The following is an 18,332-nucleotide window of genomic DNA, read 5'->3' on the forward strand; positions in this document are numbered from 1 at the left end:
TAAAAATACCTCATGAAAAGTGGGCGGGGGGCTTAAGAAAAAATGAGCAGGGCTTAGGAAAAGTAGGCGTGGCTAATGAAAACATGAAAAGTGGGCAGGGATTATGAAAAGTGGGCGTGGCTTATGCAAAAAATAATCTGAGGCTCAGGAGGTGGTCAAACAAGAGCATTAAGAGAAGTTTATCATTTTATCTCTGCTCAACAAAGATATTTAGACCAAGAACTAAGTTCTAAAATAATATTTGTGAACATACTCGATGGTGATGAATGTAATAGGAAAATTAATTTATTACTTCAAATAGAACATGATCAAATATTCGTTGGCTCACTCTTTGAGTGGAGTCAGAGAGGGAGAGAAAATCATTCTCCTCTTTTGACCTGATGGGCCTTGAGCAAGAAAGCTTCCCCTATTAATTTGTATGAGGTTTTTTTGGGCCCTGAGACAGTCTCAATTTAACATGAGCTTGTATGGCAAAAAATCATACTTCTCTTTTTGTCCTGATGGCTCTCAAGTCAGAGAGTTCTCCCGAAACATTTGTATGGTAGAAAATCATACTTCTCTTTTTAGGTCATCTCTACCGAGATGACCTAATAAGGCCGGACCAAATGTCCGTCCGTCTGTACGTCCGTCAATTTTTCTTTCCGATCTTAATGAAACTTAGTATGTGGGTAGAGGTCGATGAGTGTTGCACAACGATATAACTTTTGTCCAGGTTCAAGGTCAGGGACGAGGTCACAAGGTCACGTAAGTTATAAAAATCGCCATTTTCAAAACCTCTCTCGTCTGCCATTTTACAAGATATTCGGCAACTGTTTATTGATTATGATAGTTAAAAATATTATCTTGTATCTAACCGGATAGATTTTTGAATTTCCTTCCCGTTTGATCGTCATGTGATCTGGAAGATGGCCAAAAACGCCGATGCGATTCGCAAAGAAGGAAGGAAGGAGAAATGAAATATAAATATAAAACACATTTTTAGCCTTTTATATTTATACTTTTTCTGCCGAAGGTGCAAAAGTTTCAAAACCCGAAATGTAAATGTCGGCATTTATTTTCAAAATATAATTTCGTGCGCGCGCCAAAATGCCGAGTCATCTTTAACCAAACTGCGCAGTAGTCCGGTCATGGCGGCTGAGCAGTGGCCAGCATGGTTCAGATTGACTGTGGTTTCTGGGGCGAAGGTGATTGTTAAGAAGTATGTCGGCGGTATAAATTTGAGTGACTGAATTGGTGATTTAATCACGCAACATCTTGACAATGAATATTCTGGCCGAACAATTGGATCAATTCAGTGCATCAGCAGGGATGATTTGTAGGCTCCTCTCGATCGTGCCGATATCTAACATAATCACCGGCGGACATTGGGCTGCAGGCTGTGAGGCGAGGCCACAGATCCGGATGAGGGGATAAGTGATAAATTATGCTACATGCTTCGGGCTTTCTGATTAATATATCAATGAGTACATTCCATAATTAATGATTAATGAATCTGGCATACAAAATGTTTTTTCATACCTGACATGTTACTTTGTGCAGTCACGAAACTTCTGTGGAATTAATAATTAATGAATTTGCAAGCTCTCACGATTTTTCAAACCTCAATATCTCTATCAATACTTGACCAATTTTCATTCTGAAAGTTGCATTATAATCAGTGAAGAATAATCTACAGGATTATCATAATCTCCGAGAGCTACGCCTATTTTTTTCGTTTTTTTTTCTACAACCAGAAGTGAAATGTCCCCAGAGAGTGGACGGACCGGAAAACCACTTATTGCACTTACTGGTGATTCTGATGTGTTAATCCGGGTACTAAATGAACAATACATATTTATTAATTATGTCATTAGTAGTATTATCCTAGTGTATCTCTGAACTATTTCAATCTAAACGGTTAGACTGTTTTGTTTGGACTGTTTCGTGGTTACCTGAACTGAACATTGAGAACTTGTGGTATTATAGAGATGACCTTCACCCCCACATGGGGGTAATTTTTGCCCTGATGGGTCTCGAGTCAGAGAGTTCTCCCTTTACATTTGTATGGGAGGAATTAGCCTCCTGTTTAGGGGTTTTCAGGGATCAATTCATAGTTTTCCCCATTCATTTGCATGGGTGCCTCAGAAACCCCATTAATCGACTACTCACGTGACCTCCAGTTACACGGAATGATTAGAAGGTGGACACTGGAACTCGTGGTTAACTGGGTGGCGTTTGTGGTTCTAAAACAACCCACCATACCAGAGTGTTAATTGTGAGCGGTGGCCCCAGGTCCGGCTCTACCGAGGACAATCGGGGATTAATCCCCCTGAGTGACAAGCTGGTGTCTCGGTACCCGTGGTCGCAACAATATATGTATGTATGTATGTATGTTTGTATGTATGTATAATCGGTATTGCCATTTATGGGCTGGCAGGATGGCCTAGAGGTACGCACACCCGCCTTGAAGCTGTCTATCTTTGGTTGTAATCCAGACTCAGCTATAAACTATCATCCTGGTGTTTCATTAATGTGTGCGTCGTACCTTGGATGGACATTTTAACGGGTGTCCTGTCCGCCAACATTCATTGGTGGGCGTTAAAGATCCCATTGTGTCCTTCGCGAAGAGTGGGCAAGCTAACCCTGACATCCTGAACAAATTCCAAATTCCTGCCCTAACCTTCACAGGGCACTGCATCAGCAGAGCTGCCGCACCCTCAGCCAACGATGCTACCCCGCAGTCTTCTTGTGCTGCATACAAAAGAAGAATTACCCTTGCCAATAAAATGCTTCGGCAGCCAAGGACCTTCCTTCGAGCAGAGCACTCAATCAGTCTTCTCAAGCTCTCTCTTTTTTTCTTTTTTTTTTTCTCACAATTGTAATCTTTTCTCATCTCTACTCTCCCTCCATTTCTGTCTTTCACTTTCTTTCTTCCCCTTCTTCTTTCAAATTTATCCATTCTTTCGCTACCTGTGTATTTCCTCTACTCACACGCTCTGTACACCTCAAATCAGGCACTCATCAGTGTGAATCTTTACTCGCGCATCACACCTCATTTTGCCTCGGTTGTGGAAATTCACAGAACACCATTCAGGTTCCCCGAAGATCAGTTATGTTGATAAGTGTGTGTTCCAGGTTAGATTTCCCCACCAATGTATAAACGGGAATTGTTCGTGTGCCGGGCTGTGCATCTTTGAGGTAGTGTTATTCTTTTCTATCTTTATTTTAACAATAACAGCAACAACAATAAAGAACAACTCAACAACCATGCCACCTCCACCACCACAACAGCATCTCAACAACCCCGTCAATCTCCACAACACAGCGACCCTCCTCTACAAAAAAAACAACAACTCCTGCCCGATATTCTGGGACGAAAACAGGATTGACGGTTGGGGTGGGTCCCTCAGAACGGGTAAACAAAAGTGACGGTTACAAAAAGAAGAAAAGCAACCCGATCACTCCTAGGATTTTTCCCCCGCACGCCGAGAAGGGAGGGGTGAACGCCCCGGACCCGGTAAAAGGGCCGCGTTGGAACGCCAAAAAAGCGAGTTGGTGAGTTGGCAGTTGAGTTGAGCCAGAGTTGAGTTGGGCTTGCAGTAGAGTTTGGAGCCTGGAGTCCAGTTGAGTGGAGTTGAGTTGAATTGGTGTGGAGAGTGCCAGAGTTGAGCTGGTGTGTGGAGCTCGGAGTCGGTGAGAGTTGGGAGTGGAGAGTTCGGAGGTTGGAGTGCGGGCAGAGACACCGAGGGTCGCCAAACCAGGACCCAGCGAGTCACCACGAGGGTGGCCAGGTAGCCCGCCCGGTCTCTTGGAGCCCCTTCGGTCATCCCAGCTCCAAGCAACTATAAAGGCTCACGAGCCCTGTTCTTTCTTTCTGGGGTTTTGGATGAAAGTCTGTGGCACCTTGTCCTTTAAGTAGAATTGTTGTACGTGCATGTACATCGCATAATAGATATCGGCTGTAGGTTTTTGCTCGTGTCTTTTTTCCCCATCCCCCCATTCATTGCATTGCGTGTGTTGAAATAAATGTCCCCATTGTTTGAATGTTAACCTGCTCGTTGTGTCACTTTCTGCCATTAACTGCCATAATTGCGTTCGGGATATTAGCAAGCTGATTATAAGCGAAAGCCGATAAAACGTACATCTGGTCCGACGGGACTTGGCGATATCAAACCGCTCGGCAATCGCAGATGGAACGAGCTGCTTAAGCGGCTCGTTTTCGTGCAGGCCCCGTCAAGGTATAAACTCCCGGTATCTCTGTCTGCGCGAATAATTAGGTACATCGACAATTCGGCGATCGACCCTGTAGCACGGACAGAGGGATTGGCTGGTTTATGGTGTGTTAAAAACACCCGTAGCTGGGTTTCGGCGTTGATCCGGAAGCTATGACTAGATTGCTCGTTTGGTGGGCGCGCGTGGCCGCAATTGGGCTTAAGGCGGTCGTCCGCACGCCGGACGGGCAGAAATCTACAACAATATGTTTTAAGGTTAAATCGATCCCATCTGATTGTATGCTTATTCTGATGCGTCAGAAGAATGGAAATAAAGCATTAAGTCATCTAATCTCCCTTTTGGGTGCAGAGAAAGACAGATTGATTAGAAAACGGACACATTAGGCTTCATGTACAATGGATGCAGGTTCGACGTGACGTGCTCGATGGATGCAAAATGGCATCAAATTGCAAGTTTTCGTGACTCCTCGTATGTAGGTTATGTATTCCACTCAAGGGTCCACTATTCTTTGGGTATAAACGAAGAATTCTGATTGTCCAATGTTCCTGAGGTGTTCATCCCGTCATTCTCTTTCATACTATGAAATGAGTTTTTAAGGTTAGACCTCCTGCATGTGTTGAAAAACAAGTGCGAACATTTCCTCTCGTATCCCAACATTGTCAATTATGTAATTGTACATATTCTTTGATTCGGAGGTTTTTTGTTTTTTTTAATTCATGAAGATGTTAAAACTTGGTCAAGTCCAATGTGAAAGTCTGCCCTGGATGAAGTAACGCACCATTTTATATCCCGTGTCCTTTGAACTTTAATTTTCCTTCTCATAGTTTTGTGAATACCTCCGCCACTATATCTGGATGGAGGTTATGTATTCACCACTGTTTATCTGTGAGCAAGATATCTCAAAAACTTGTGGACAGGTTGGGTGTGTGACAAGGAAGAATTGATTCAATTTTGGTGAAGATCCGATGCAAGAATTTCGAGTGATTCTTCACCATTGAGAGATAGGGCCAAAAACGAGATGAAACATGACATCTCAAAACGTTATGGATGGACATGGACGACGTGTGGGTGACAAGAACAAGCCAATTAGATTTTGGTGCAGATTTGGCCTATCAATGGGATACAAAACATGAACTGTTCAGCTTGGCGGAAGCTCTGTCGAGTGCTGTTCTCGTTGATTTGTTGTGATGCAAACTTGATTGATGCATTGGACTCTAGTTTGAATGTCAATGACAACCATTTACATGGCTAACCTGCTACATTTTGCTATCAACTTGTATTTCCCAGACGAGATCTGCCAGGAATTTGTCCGTGCAGTCAGGGAAGGGGATTGTGAAGGTGCAAAGCAGGCAGCCTCAAGGCTTGCTCAAAGCGGTGCGAGGCTCTGCATCAAACCGGATCAGAATCTCTACCCCAACTGCAAGATCATGTGAGTCGTATTTAACGAATTGTGCAATGCGAGATTGTTCATCAAGGTCAGGCATCAGTACTCAGTCCCTCACATCCCAGACCAGATTTGTATATGCCTGAGGTTTGTGGTTATTTTACGAGGGGGTGCAGGAGGGATGCCACTTGAAGCCCAACATCACGGGATTGTTGTTGATGTCTGCATTTATTCCGTTCATCACGGGATTGTGGTTGTTGTTGTTCTATGGCCTTCTCATTAAATGCCATTCCAACCCATCATCCATCCTTAAGTATATCTGCTAGTTTAGAATAAAACAACCATTCAAATACAGAATATCAACCCCAACCCCCTCTTTATTTTATGTGAAGCTCCATGGGTTCTGTGATATATTTTATATGATATGTTTTTTTTGTTTTTTTTTTAATATAAGCACTATGTATATATGTATGTATGTATATGCATGCATATATATGTATGTATATATAAGCCTGGTGTTGGCGCAGTGGTTAGGGCAGCGGCTTGGGATCCAAAAGGTCCTGAGTTCAAGACCCGTTGGGCCACTGAATTAATACACCAGGGGGTTGACTCAGCCTGTCATCCTTCTGAGGTCGGTGAAATGAGTACCAGTATACTGGGCCGGTGAATACCCCGGTTAAAATAGGTGTACCATATTTCATGTGTCATAAGAGGCGACCAGGGTTGCCTCAGGAAGGACATCCGGCGTAAAACATGTGCCAAATCACTATGCGGATCATACGGATGATCCGCTGTGGCGACCCCTAACGGGAGCAGCCGAAAGAAGATGAAGAAGAAGAAGATATGTATGTATGTATGTATGTATGTATCTTCTTCTTCTTCTTCTTCTTCTCGTTCTTTCGGCTGGTCCCGTTCGGGGTCACCACAGCGGATCATCCGTATGATCCGCATAGTGATTTGGCACATGTTTTACGCCGGATGCCCTTCCTGATGCATCCCTGGTTGCCTTTTACGACACAGGGATATGGTACACCTATTTTAACCAGGGTATACACCGGCCCAGTACACTGGTACTCACTTCGCCGACCTTGGAAGGATGACAGGCTGAGTCAACCCCCTGATGTATTAATTCAGTGGCCCAACGGGACTTGAACTCAGGACCTTTTGGATCCCAAGCCGCTGCCCTAACCACTGCGCCAACACCAGGATGGATATATGGATATATATATATATATATATATATATATATATATATATATATATATATATATATATATATATATATATATATATATATATATATATATATATATATATATATATATATATATATATATATATATATATATATATATATATATATATATATATATATATGTATATATATGTATGTATGTATATATATATATATGTATATATATATATATATGTATGTATGTATATATATATGTATATATATATATATATATATGTATGTATGTATATATATATATGTATATATATATATATATGTATATATATATATATATGTATATATATATATATATTGTTGCCGTTGTGGAAATTCACAGAACACCATTCAGGTTTCCCAGAGATCAGTTATGTCGATAAGTGTGTGTTCAGAATAGATTTCCCCACCGATGTCTGAAGGGATTTATTCGTGTAGCCGGGCTGTGATCTTTGAGTCAGCCATTATTCTTTTGCTATCTTTATTTTGGAACAACCACTACTTCAACAACCGCCTCTCAACAACCACGCCATCCCCACCACAGAGCAACCACAACGTCGCCTCACCTTCATCTCCACAAATGCCGCCATATTTTTGCCACCCACGGCGAATCGCACGGACGAGCGCCATCTCCGTCGACAGACGCGGGAGCTGATGATTTATACAACGTCCGCTTTCCACGGCTGATTTCTACCATGTCCGCTCTCTCCGCGTTTCGCGAAGAGATCGGATCAGAATCGCAAAAGGGGCGGAGCCAGCGGGTAGGGGGGGGTGAGAGGTGAGAGATCAAACTCACTCACGGACCCCATAAAAAGGCGTGCTGAACGCCAAGCAAGCAGTCTGTCGGGGAGCTGCAGAGAGTGGAAGTCTGGAGTCGAGCTGGCGTCGAGTCGGAAGAAGCCAGCAGCCCGGCAAGGTTAGAGTCCAGTGGAGGGCAATCGGGGTCGTCGGAGCACAGCCAAGGCTGCCGTGCCGTGCAGAACTGCGAGTCAGTGGAGAAAGCCGGAGAGAGATCGCCAACGCTGAGGAACGGGCGGGCTCTTAAAAGAGCATCAACTCTCAAAAGAGCAAAGGCCCGTTCGTTCCTCGGAGGCGTCGTCGGCTAGGCCCGAACCACTAGGCCGCACGGCAGGGCCTGGGCCAAGCAAGTCGCGCAGTGCCAACTGCCGTGTAGACGAAACGTCGAGGGCCAACCAGCGAGTCACCACGAAGGTGGCAGGTAACCAGCATGGCCTCTCGGAGCTCCTGCGGTCTCCACAGCTCCATGAACTATTAAAGGCCCACGAGGTCCAGTTCTGCCCTTTTCTTTCCTGGGATTTTTCTTTGTATGAATGTCGGCGCCTTGTCCGTCAAGTAATGAACTGTTAAGTGAATGTGTACATGATAATAGAACGGTGGTAGTTCTTTGTCTAGCTCGTTCCTCCATTGCTTTATCGACTGCATGATTGCATACGTGTATGACTGCTTATGTGTGTACAAATAAATGTCCTTGTGTGAATGTTGACCTGTTCGTTGCGTCCTTTCCCTCAACTGAGCTGCCATATTGCGTTCGGGATATTAGCTGGCTTTTAAATAGCTGATAAAGTAATCGGATCCGGCGGGACTTGGCGATATACACCGCTCGGCAAATCGAAAACGGAGCGAGCTGCTAAAGCGGCTCGTTTCGAGCAGGTCCCGTTGAGGTGTAAATCCCCGGCATTTCTGTCTGCGCGCATACTTAGGTAAATCGACAATTCGGTGATCGGACCCTGTCGCGCGTGGACAGAATAGTTGGCTGATTTACAGTGTGATTAAAACACACACCCGGAGCTGGATTTCGGCGTTTATCCGAAAGCTGCAACTTGGTTTGCCACGTCCGGTGGGCGTGCGGCTGCGATTAGTTAAAAGCAGTCGCTCGCACGCCGGAGTGGTGAGAAACCACAACAATATATATATATATATATATATATATATATATATATATATATATATATATATATATATATATATATATATATATATATATATTTATATATATATATATATATACACATATATATATATATACACATATATATATATATACGCATATATATATATATATATATATATATGCATGTTACTATTTTCAAAATTGATCACTGTCTTTTACATCACAATCACCAAAACTTTAGTGGTGTCCAGCAAGGCCAAATATGATTGCAGTATAGCAAGTCCTCTTTTAACATCATCCCAGTTAACATTGTTTCATTATTAAGTCGCTGATCTATTTGAGAGAACATATTTAAAGTCATTTGACATTCATTATAGTGTCGTATTACTTCTAATTTAGTACCAAACCAATGGTTTTCCTCATTTTAATAAAGCTACAGAATAAACCGTACTGTAAATGCTTGTATATAAGCTCACCCAAAGTACATGTCGTGCCATCGGACCCTGCTATTCATGGACCTCATGAATTTGCGGGTTGTAAAGTGACCTTCTTCTACATTCGTGCTTTTTCTCCGTCTCCTCCCCCCCCCCCCCCAGGGGGACTCTCAGTTCAGGACTGGTCTCTTGTATCCACCTGGGAAATTGGAAATCAGCCAACATCACTGCATTGCATTAAAAAAGGTGCAAAAACAGATCCCCTTAACTACAGACCGATTACCTCACTGTATTTCCAATCATCAGCAAGGTCATGGAATCCATCATCGCAGTTCATACAAAATCCTTCATTTTCTCCAACAGCCTCATCTGAGATCATCAATTTGGATGCAGACCTGGTCACTAACCTTGGACACGCTTTATCTACTCTCCCAACAATGGTGGAGGCCCTCAATATCAGACATGAGATCATAGCCGTCTCTCTGGACATATCTCGAGCTTTTGATACAGTCCAACATCCTGCCTTGCTCTCCAACCTGTCTGCTTATGGAATCCAAGGCCAACTCCAATCTTGAATTACTGACTTCCTCCCCTCTCGTAGTCAATGTGTGGCTCTCAATGGAACCCTTTCATCCCCTCTCCTTGTCGATGATGGAGTACCCCAAGGCAGCTTTCGGCCCCATATTATTCCTAATCTCACTGACTGTGGAAAATCCTCTATATCTCTTTGCTGACGACTCCACTCTCAGCCGTCACATCTCTCATCCTTCTGACAGACAGACAGGCAGAAGCCTCTCCCCTCTCCTCAGACCTTGACAAAATCACAAACTGGTCAAACACAATTTTGCTTCTGTATCCATATTGTCCACCCTTTGGGTTCTCCCTTTCCCCATATTGTTACCTGCATCCCTTGTTTGTACGTCTTCATCCACTTCCTCTCTCCGCCCTGCTGTTGGTTTTTCCCCTTTCTCCTGAGGTTCCATTTGTTATGTTGTGTCCTGATTTGTTCTGTCATCACTCTTCACACCAGCCTTAACCATGTAAGACAAAAAAAAACCCTCATAAAAATTCTCCAGGAACGTCATCCCTCCGTGAATGTCGGAATCCTTCAGTACAGTGCACCATTAATTCTTATGGGGAAATTGGATTCGCTTACAGTCTTTTCAGGTAAAGTCACACTTTTCAAGAATGCGACTACAACGTTAAGTGAGCACTGACTATGTCCTAAAAAAAATTTCCAAGTGTAGAGTGTGTTCCAGGAGAAAGTGTTACTGTGGGAATATCACCACTTTCGATTTCCCACTGCAGGTTGGCTGAGATTGGCACTCCTGCATGGAGGGCGGCGGGAGTGCCTATGCTCGTTTATAGAACGAAGTTGAGGCACTCTTTCTCAGAAACGGTTCGCCTTCGTGGGGAATGTTCCACTAATGTGATGTCATTCACTGATCAGGAATAGAGATTACTGATCAAGAAGTTAAATTCAAGGCAATCTATCAGCCTACTCATGATTCATATAAAATGTATTGCAATGCAAGCGAGAATTTTTTATTTTTAAAATTTGTTACCAAATACAGTACCAGGGTGTTCCAAAAAGACCAGGACAACTTTGGTTGTGAATATACTTGGTATCATAAGTGATACATTGATACCCTTTGTTACCTCCACCACCGAAGGTGAAGAGGTTATGTTTTCACCTCTCTGTCTGTCTGTTTGTTACTTGATATTGGTTAGTCGATTTTGTTATTCTGTCTGTCGCCTACAGGTCAAAATACTAGACCAATCGTCATGAAACTTTACCGAGTGGTAGAGGCAGTGTCAACTGAGAAACCTATTGATTTTGAGGTCAAAGGTCGAAGGTCATCTTGAGGTCGAATTTCTAAAATTGACATTTTTCATCCGATTGACTTCAAATTTGAACAAGATTTTCCTATTGCGTCAATGGATTGAGAAACCAACTATTTGAGGTCAAAAGGTCAACGGTCAACTCAAGGTCAAACTTCTAAAATTATCAATTTAAAGCTGAAAAATAATCAATTTTTATCCGATTGACCAGAGCTTTGATTAAGATTGTCAATTTTAATCTTAATGAAATGGACAATTTGATGTATCCATGGCAACCTTTGGAGAGGGGGGTGGATTTTGCAAGTGTCGTGCTCGGTATGACGTCTTTTTTTTTTGTTTGTTTGTCTTTCTGTGCAGGATATCTCAAAAAGTTGTGGATGGATTTAGATGAAATTTTGCGGACAGGTTGGGTGGGTGACAAGAACGAACTGATTAGATTTAGGTGAAGATCTGGATCCGCCGACTCGAATTTGGAAGTGATTCTTCACCATTGAGAGATAGAGCTAAAGTGATATATATCACGATATCTCAAAAAGTTGTGGACGGATTTGCATGAAATTTGGTGGACACGTTGGGTGTGTGACGAGGATGAATTGATTGGAATTTGGTGAAGATCCAGATCCAGATACGAGAATTATTTAATTTTTATAGTGATTCTTCACCATTGAGATGGGGCCAAAAACGATATCGTACTGTATAACATATTTCAAAAATGTATTGGGTCCGATATGTTCTTGTGGATCAGGCATTATGTAGCGCAGGTATGCGCTCTACCGAGTGCCCTTCTAGTTTTATATGAAAAAGAAACTCATAAGGTTTTCTTTATTTTCAGGTCTGGTGGTTTAATGTAAAATAAAATGGTGAATCTACAGGAGAAAGCTTAGATGCTGAACGAGTACGTGAATCATTTCAACAAAGTCCCAGAAAATCAATCCGACATGCATCTGGAGAACCTCGGACCGCCAACCACCACTGTACACAGGATTTTTCATGAAAGACAAAGCTTTATGCCAATAAGTTGTAGATTCTACAGGAGCGCAAACCAAAGGACGGACCCAAATGCTCATTTGCATGGAGGATGACGAAGATTACCTGAAAAAGGTCATGTTCACAGATAAAGCTTGCTTTCATGTATCGGGGAAGGTCAACCGGCACAATGTGAGGATCTGGGTCTCTGAAAACCCCCACGTGATCATGGAACACATATGTGATAGTCCAAAGGTCAATGTGTGGCATGGCCTTCGCCATGACCACTTGATGGGTACATTTTTCTTTGCAGAGGATGGTGACCTGAACAATTTACATGAACATGTTGGAAAGATTCGCCTACCCAAAGATTGAAGACCTGCAACCCAATATCATTTTTCAACAGGACGGGACGGTGCTCCCCTTCATTGCACCTTGGTTGTTCAAGCCGTGCAGAATGGAAAAATTTCCAGGTCGCTGGATTGGCCGAAACAGACCAATCGCCTGGCACCCGTGATCATCAGACATAACCCCCCTTAATTTTTTTTCTGTGGGGGTTTATCAGAAATGATGCGTAGAACACCAAGGTGTCAAACCTGCAGGATCTTCGTTCGTGGATCACAGCTGCATGCACACTGGTGGATGCAAACATGCTGAGCTGAACATGGCAAGAACTCGTGTTCCGCCTTGATGTCCTGTGCGCGACAAATGGAGCTCACATTGCAGTGTATTGTTGGTGTGCACAATACCTTATGAGTTTCTGCATCACATAAACCAAAGGGTATCGTTGTATCATTTGTGGTTCTAAATATATTAACAACCAAAGTTGTCTGAGTCTTTTTGCAACACCCTGTTCTTTAAAATTCATTTCGATCTTGAAGTTTTTATGTTCACAGCATGTGTACATGTCTATACGCAGATTGAATGTTGGGGTTGTGGATATTGCGACATCGGCAAGCATGGTGAGGGTGACTGTTACACCCTACATGACAATCGCTCAACTGAAGAAAGAGGTCAGCTCTTCTGCTGCTGTTGAACAATATGGGAATTGCCTGATAAATGTATTAGAATCTGGCTGATGAATGTGCGAGACGAGTGTCATCGCAAACATGGCTCTCAACCTGGGAAGGGATTTATTTTTCTGCTCTTGTAAATTCAAAAACAGCGTTTTAATTTTCATGAGGTCAATGTTTTTTTGTTGTTGTTGTTTAAACCACAAGGAAGAGGGTGGTAGTTTATTTTTGGAGGAGGAGTTGGGATAGAGGATTCATTGAATCCTTGTCTTCTTCTATTTTTCCTAGTCTTTACCATGTAGCATTCACCTTTTAGATTTTACAAGAAGTTACAATTTTTTCGGGGGGAAAAAAGACCTTTCAAGACAAGTAGGCACAAAGGTGTGTCATTGGCGACATTTCATGTTTCGGTGCTTCGTTTCTCAGGCTCAGAAAATATTTGGCTTCTCAGTGGACAGTCAACTGTGGTTGCTAGCAGGGCGTATGATGAAGGATGAGAGGAGCCTGTACTCCTACGGTGTGCGGCGTGACGGCCATGTGGCGTACCTGTATGTCAAGAGTACACGATTATCGAGGAAGCAACAGCCAAGTGAGTCGAAAAGGTGTAAAAAGCCATGATTTTTAGAATGTGCTTAAAGTTGTTGCTGAAGCTGTTCCTATTTACTCAACAATGAAAATATTCACTGGAAACAGAATTTCAGGGAATTTATTTGTTTATTTTTAAAGGGAGAAGTGTGTGTTGTGTATTTGGGAGAGGGTGCCATCCCACCCCCAAATTACTTTGCTTTATTTTCCAATGTCCACCTTAAAGGGTTATTTATTTATTTGTAACCCCAACCATCTCGACCCATCCATTAGTTGGTCCATGCTTGTTGCCGTAGTACAAGACAAATGCGTGTTTTGTCTTGTGGCTCCGTAGTGGTTCATTCCCTCCATCAATTATCATGTGTAGATCAGTTTATTGATTTCTGCTGTGCTTGATCTTTTCATGACCACCATTTTATTGTTGTGAATACTTAATTAAATTACTAGTGTAGGGAAGTGGAAGCCGTTGTAAAAGAGTGGGGTTTCCATTTTCCCGTGCACAAATTCGGGCCAATCACTATTCAATTATCCGGAGTTCAGCTATCCCATGTGCATGGGGTGGGTGAGCAAAACATTAGTAATGGCATGGAAACTGCATGAGAAACACTTAGAGTTCAAACCAGATCACATTATTGGGAGATGATCAACACATCTTGCAAGTATATTTATTAGGATAAGCACATGTTGCCAAACTAAAGGTGACTTTCTGTGTACTTCAATCATGGGTTCCATCTAATGTGCAGTATATATTGTTACGTTTAAGAGGGGGGAAGGATCCATTACAACACTGTGGCAAGCATAGTATGGTCTGTGCTTTTTGCGTAGGTTAGATTACCATGTAACAGGGTTTTGTCAGAGTAAGTCATTTGTTACATGTGAAGCTGAGGCAGTGCATATGTAATCTATAGATCGGGTAGACAATTAATTAATTATGGAGATGTAAAAACCTCTTCTGACTGGGCTATGTGAGGACTGCCCATCGCGGAGGCACACGTCATGTGTGCGAAAGGCTAATTATGATATCTCTGACCAGTGTGTGCCGGCCATGGTGGCGCAGTGGGCTGTGGAGCCCAGAAACAAAGATGTATGTTTATTTTAATGGGGGCCATCCCCATGGAAGGAAAGCCTGCCGAGGAGAGAGAGAATATTCTGCATGGGAGGCAATACTCGAGAGTCTGGAGAGACAGTGAGGTGTATCAGTAGTTTATGATAATGCATGCATACATTGGTGCATCGGGGTGTGGTTACGTAGTCATGTGACCTGCCTATGTTCTGATGCTGTGCTGTGTTGTGCCCGTGTCCAAATTAAACCTGTTGTTCCCACTTCAGAGCCTTCGTCCCTGTCCATTGAGTACATTACAGTGGCGACGAGGATGTCTCCGTGCATCGGCATATTGCAAGATTACGCAGTGGGGAATGATTGGGAAGACTATACCGATCGTCTGAAGCAGTACTTCGTGGCAAACAATGCACACCGATAAGGAGGCTGAAAGGCGACGAGCTGTATTACTGACCGTATGCCGCGCCCCGACGTACAGCCTCATCAAAGATCTTCTTGCCCCAGCCAAACCTTCTGACGAGTCGTATGAAGAGCTCGTCAATCTCGTGAAAAGACATTATCACCCGAAACCGGGTAATATCGTCTCGAGATATAAATTTTATACCCACCATCATCAAGATGGTCAGTCAGCATCTGAGTTCGTGGCTGATTTACGCCGACTCGCCGAACATTGTGAGTTTACAGATAAACTCGAAGAGACGTTTCGTGATTTCTTTATAATAGGCATCAATGACGACTCAATTCTGCGGAAACTCCGAACTGAATCCGACCCCAATTTGGCTGAAGTCATGGAAATAGCCACTGTGTGTATGAAAACTGCCGAGAGCCTGCGTGTGATCTCGAACAAGTCAAAAGTTATCCAGCAGGACCCATCGATTAACAAGTTAACCTTTGGCTACAAGCAAACGTATTTTTAGCAAGCCACCAAATTCACTTCCACCTCCTGACATTTCTGAATGTACCTGGAAGGTTGGGGTAACTTGTTGGCGTTGTGGTGGTAATCATCAAGCTTTCCAATGTTGGTGCAGGAATTACAACTGTGGAAAGTGGGGACACTTCAAGTGTTGTCATTCTCGATTCAAGTTGAAGAACTTGTCTCCTGCTTATCACATTGAGGTGAACGCTGATGCAGCGGACGATAGGTCACAGAGCACAGCCTGCAGCCAATAATCGAGGGAGGAACTTTTCTGAGGTTTTCTCTGTTGGAACAAAGAGCTCCAATGCTCAAATTATAGTTGATGTAACAATCAATAAGATGCCGGTGAGGAGGGAAGTTTATACCGGTGCTTCCAGATCAATTATGAGCGAGAGCAAGTTCACCTCCATCGACCCTCTGAGAAAGGCTCCTGCACTCTGGCCTGTATCTACTGACTTGCGAACATACATCAAGGAGGAGGTTCCTGTGGTTGGCTCAGCTAATGTAACTCGAGGATATGGAAACAACACTCATGTCCTACCACGACTGATAGTGCGTGGAGAAGGACCTCTAAACCCTCTCAGGCCGAGATTGGTTACGAATAATCAGACTTAATTGGAGTGACGTAAACAGTCTCCAACTCTGATGCTGGCTACGATATCTTGCTCAACAAGTACCCTGGCCTGTTCAGCGATGGTGTTGGCACCTTTGCAGGGTCCAAAGTGAGGACTCATGTTTCTGCAGATGTTCAGCCATTGTTCCATAAGGCTGGACCTGTGCCCCACATGATGGGAACAATGATCGAATGAGCTTGACCGCCTGCAGAGTGAGGGCATCATCTTACCAGTCGAGGACTCCGACTGGGCAGCGCCTATCATTCCAATACTCAAAGCAGATGGAACAGTGTGCATTTGTGGGGACTACAAAACGACGATCAACTGCTATTCAAAGCTGGATGGCTACCCTTTGCCCAAAGCAGAGGATCTGTTCACCACTCTCATGGGTGGCTAGACATTCACGAAGCTTGACTTGACCAATGCCTATGCTCAAATGGAACTGGATGATGATTCCAAGTCCTATACATGCATCAACACTTATCAAGGACTCTACATGTGCAACAGATGCCCATTTGGCATACGCTCTGCTGCACCAATCTTCCAACGCCAGATGGAGACATGATTGAAAACTGTCCCAAAGACGGTCGTATTCCAGGAGTACATCGTAGTGACTGGCAAGTCACATGAACACCTCGAGAACCTAAACGAAGTCCTCAATTGGCCGTCACATGCTGGGATACGCCGAAGGCATGAGAGGTGTACCTTTATGGCACGTGAAGTTGAGTACCTGGGTCATCAAATCTCCTGTCAAGGCGTTTTGCCCTCTCCGAGCAAAGTTGAAGCGATTGCGAATGCACCAATGCCACAACATTTCAGAACTTCATGCATTCCTGGGTATGTTGACCTACTTTGGTAATTTCCTGCTTCAACAAAGCAAAACCATCGAGCCTCTGCATCTTCTCCTCAGGAAAGGTGTTGTCTGGAAATGGGAAGCTGCCCAAACAAGAGCGTTCTCGGCAACTAAAACCATGCTGTCCTCCTCGCCGTTACTTGCCCATTACGACTCATCCAAGGAACTTATTCTCAGTTGTTATAGCTCTTCATATGGTGTTGGATGTGTGTTGTTGCAAACAAATGGAACTGGTAATCTATAGCCTGTTGCGTATGCATCACAAACCATATCTGACACTGAACGTCGTCATGTTCAAGCAGAACGACAGGCGTTAGCGTCTGTCTAGGGCATCTTAAAGATGCACCAATATGTCTTTGGAAGACACATTACCATTGAGACTGATCACAAACCCTAGTCAGGCCTCTTGGGAGAAACCAGAGCCATTCTTGCCACATCATCAGGTCATGTACAACGTTGGGCGTTGACCCTCACCGGTTATGACGATTCATTGGTTTACCGCCCGGGTAAGGAAATGTACTGTGCTGACGTGCTCAGTCGCTTTCCGCTTCCCGTAACCATCCCAGAACCTCCACAATCTGGCGATATCATTCATCTCATGGCAAACATCATTCATGATGTGGCGCCTGCAACCGCTAAGCAGATTGCTTGTGCTACCAATAGCAATTCAGATGTGTCACAAATTAAACACTGTTACAAATTGTCAGGTAATTGGGCATCACTACCAGAAGGGGCAAAACTGTACCTCATCCGGAAGGATGGGCTTTCTATTGATGCAGACTGCCTGCTTTGGGGTAGCCAAGTGATAATTCCGCCGAAACTCCGTTGGAAAATTATCATTGAACTCCACATTCCTCTTCCAGCATAGTCACCATGAAGGCTTTTGCCCGAGCCCATGTTTGGTGGACTGGTTTGGACAGTGACATCGAGTCCAGTGCATGCCATTGTTACACTTGTCAAGCCCATGCCAAGACACCACCACAGTCTCCATTGGCCATGTGGTTGTGGCCATCAAAACCATGGTCCACGCGACACATTGACAATGCTGGTCCATTTCAAGGGAAGCGTTTCCTTATCGTAGTTGATGCCCACTCCAAATGGTTGAAGCTCTCATGGTGCCATCCTCATCCTCTGCTGTAACAATTGAAGCTCTACGTACCACGTTCACACAACATGGTATTCCAAACTCCATTGTATCAGATAATGGATCGTCATTTTTGAGTTCAGAGTTTCAGAACTTTTGAAAAATGAATGGCATTAAGCACTACACATCTGTCCCCTACAAATCTGCCAGTAATGGTCAAGCCAAACGT

At 43.6% G+C, this 18,332-nt stretch overlaps 1 protein-coding gene across 1 annotated transcript in view; it reads left to right on the plus strand.

The window, feature by feature from the left end:
• Nucleotides 1-18,332, plus strand: part of LOC147023793 (sharpin-like) — a 74,121-nt gene that overhangs the window by 33,186 nt on the left and 22,603 nt on the right. The window contains exons 4-6 of the mRNA XM_085889595.1: nucleotides 5,500-5,641; nucleotides 12,898-12,991; nucleotides 13,418-13,580. Coding sequence (XP_085745721.1) covers nucleotides 5,500-5,641; nucleotides 12,898-12,991; nucleotides 13,418-13,580 — 399 coding nt within the window. The remainder of the gene's footprint in view (nucleotides 1-5,499; nucleotides 5,642-12,897; nucleotides 12,992-13,417; nucleotides 13,581-18,332) is intronic.

Source organism: Eptatretus burgeri, chromosome 7 (assembly GCF_056783735.1).
Source record: "Eptatretus burgeri isolate ZD-2024b chromosome 7, Ebu_testis_v1, whole genome shotgun sequence".
NCBI classification, from domain to species: Eukaryota; Metazoa; Chordata; class Myxini; order Myxiniformes; family Myxinidae; genus Eptatretus; species Eptatretus burgeri.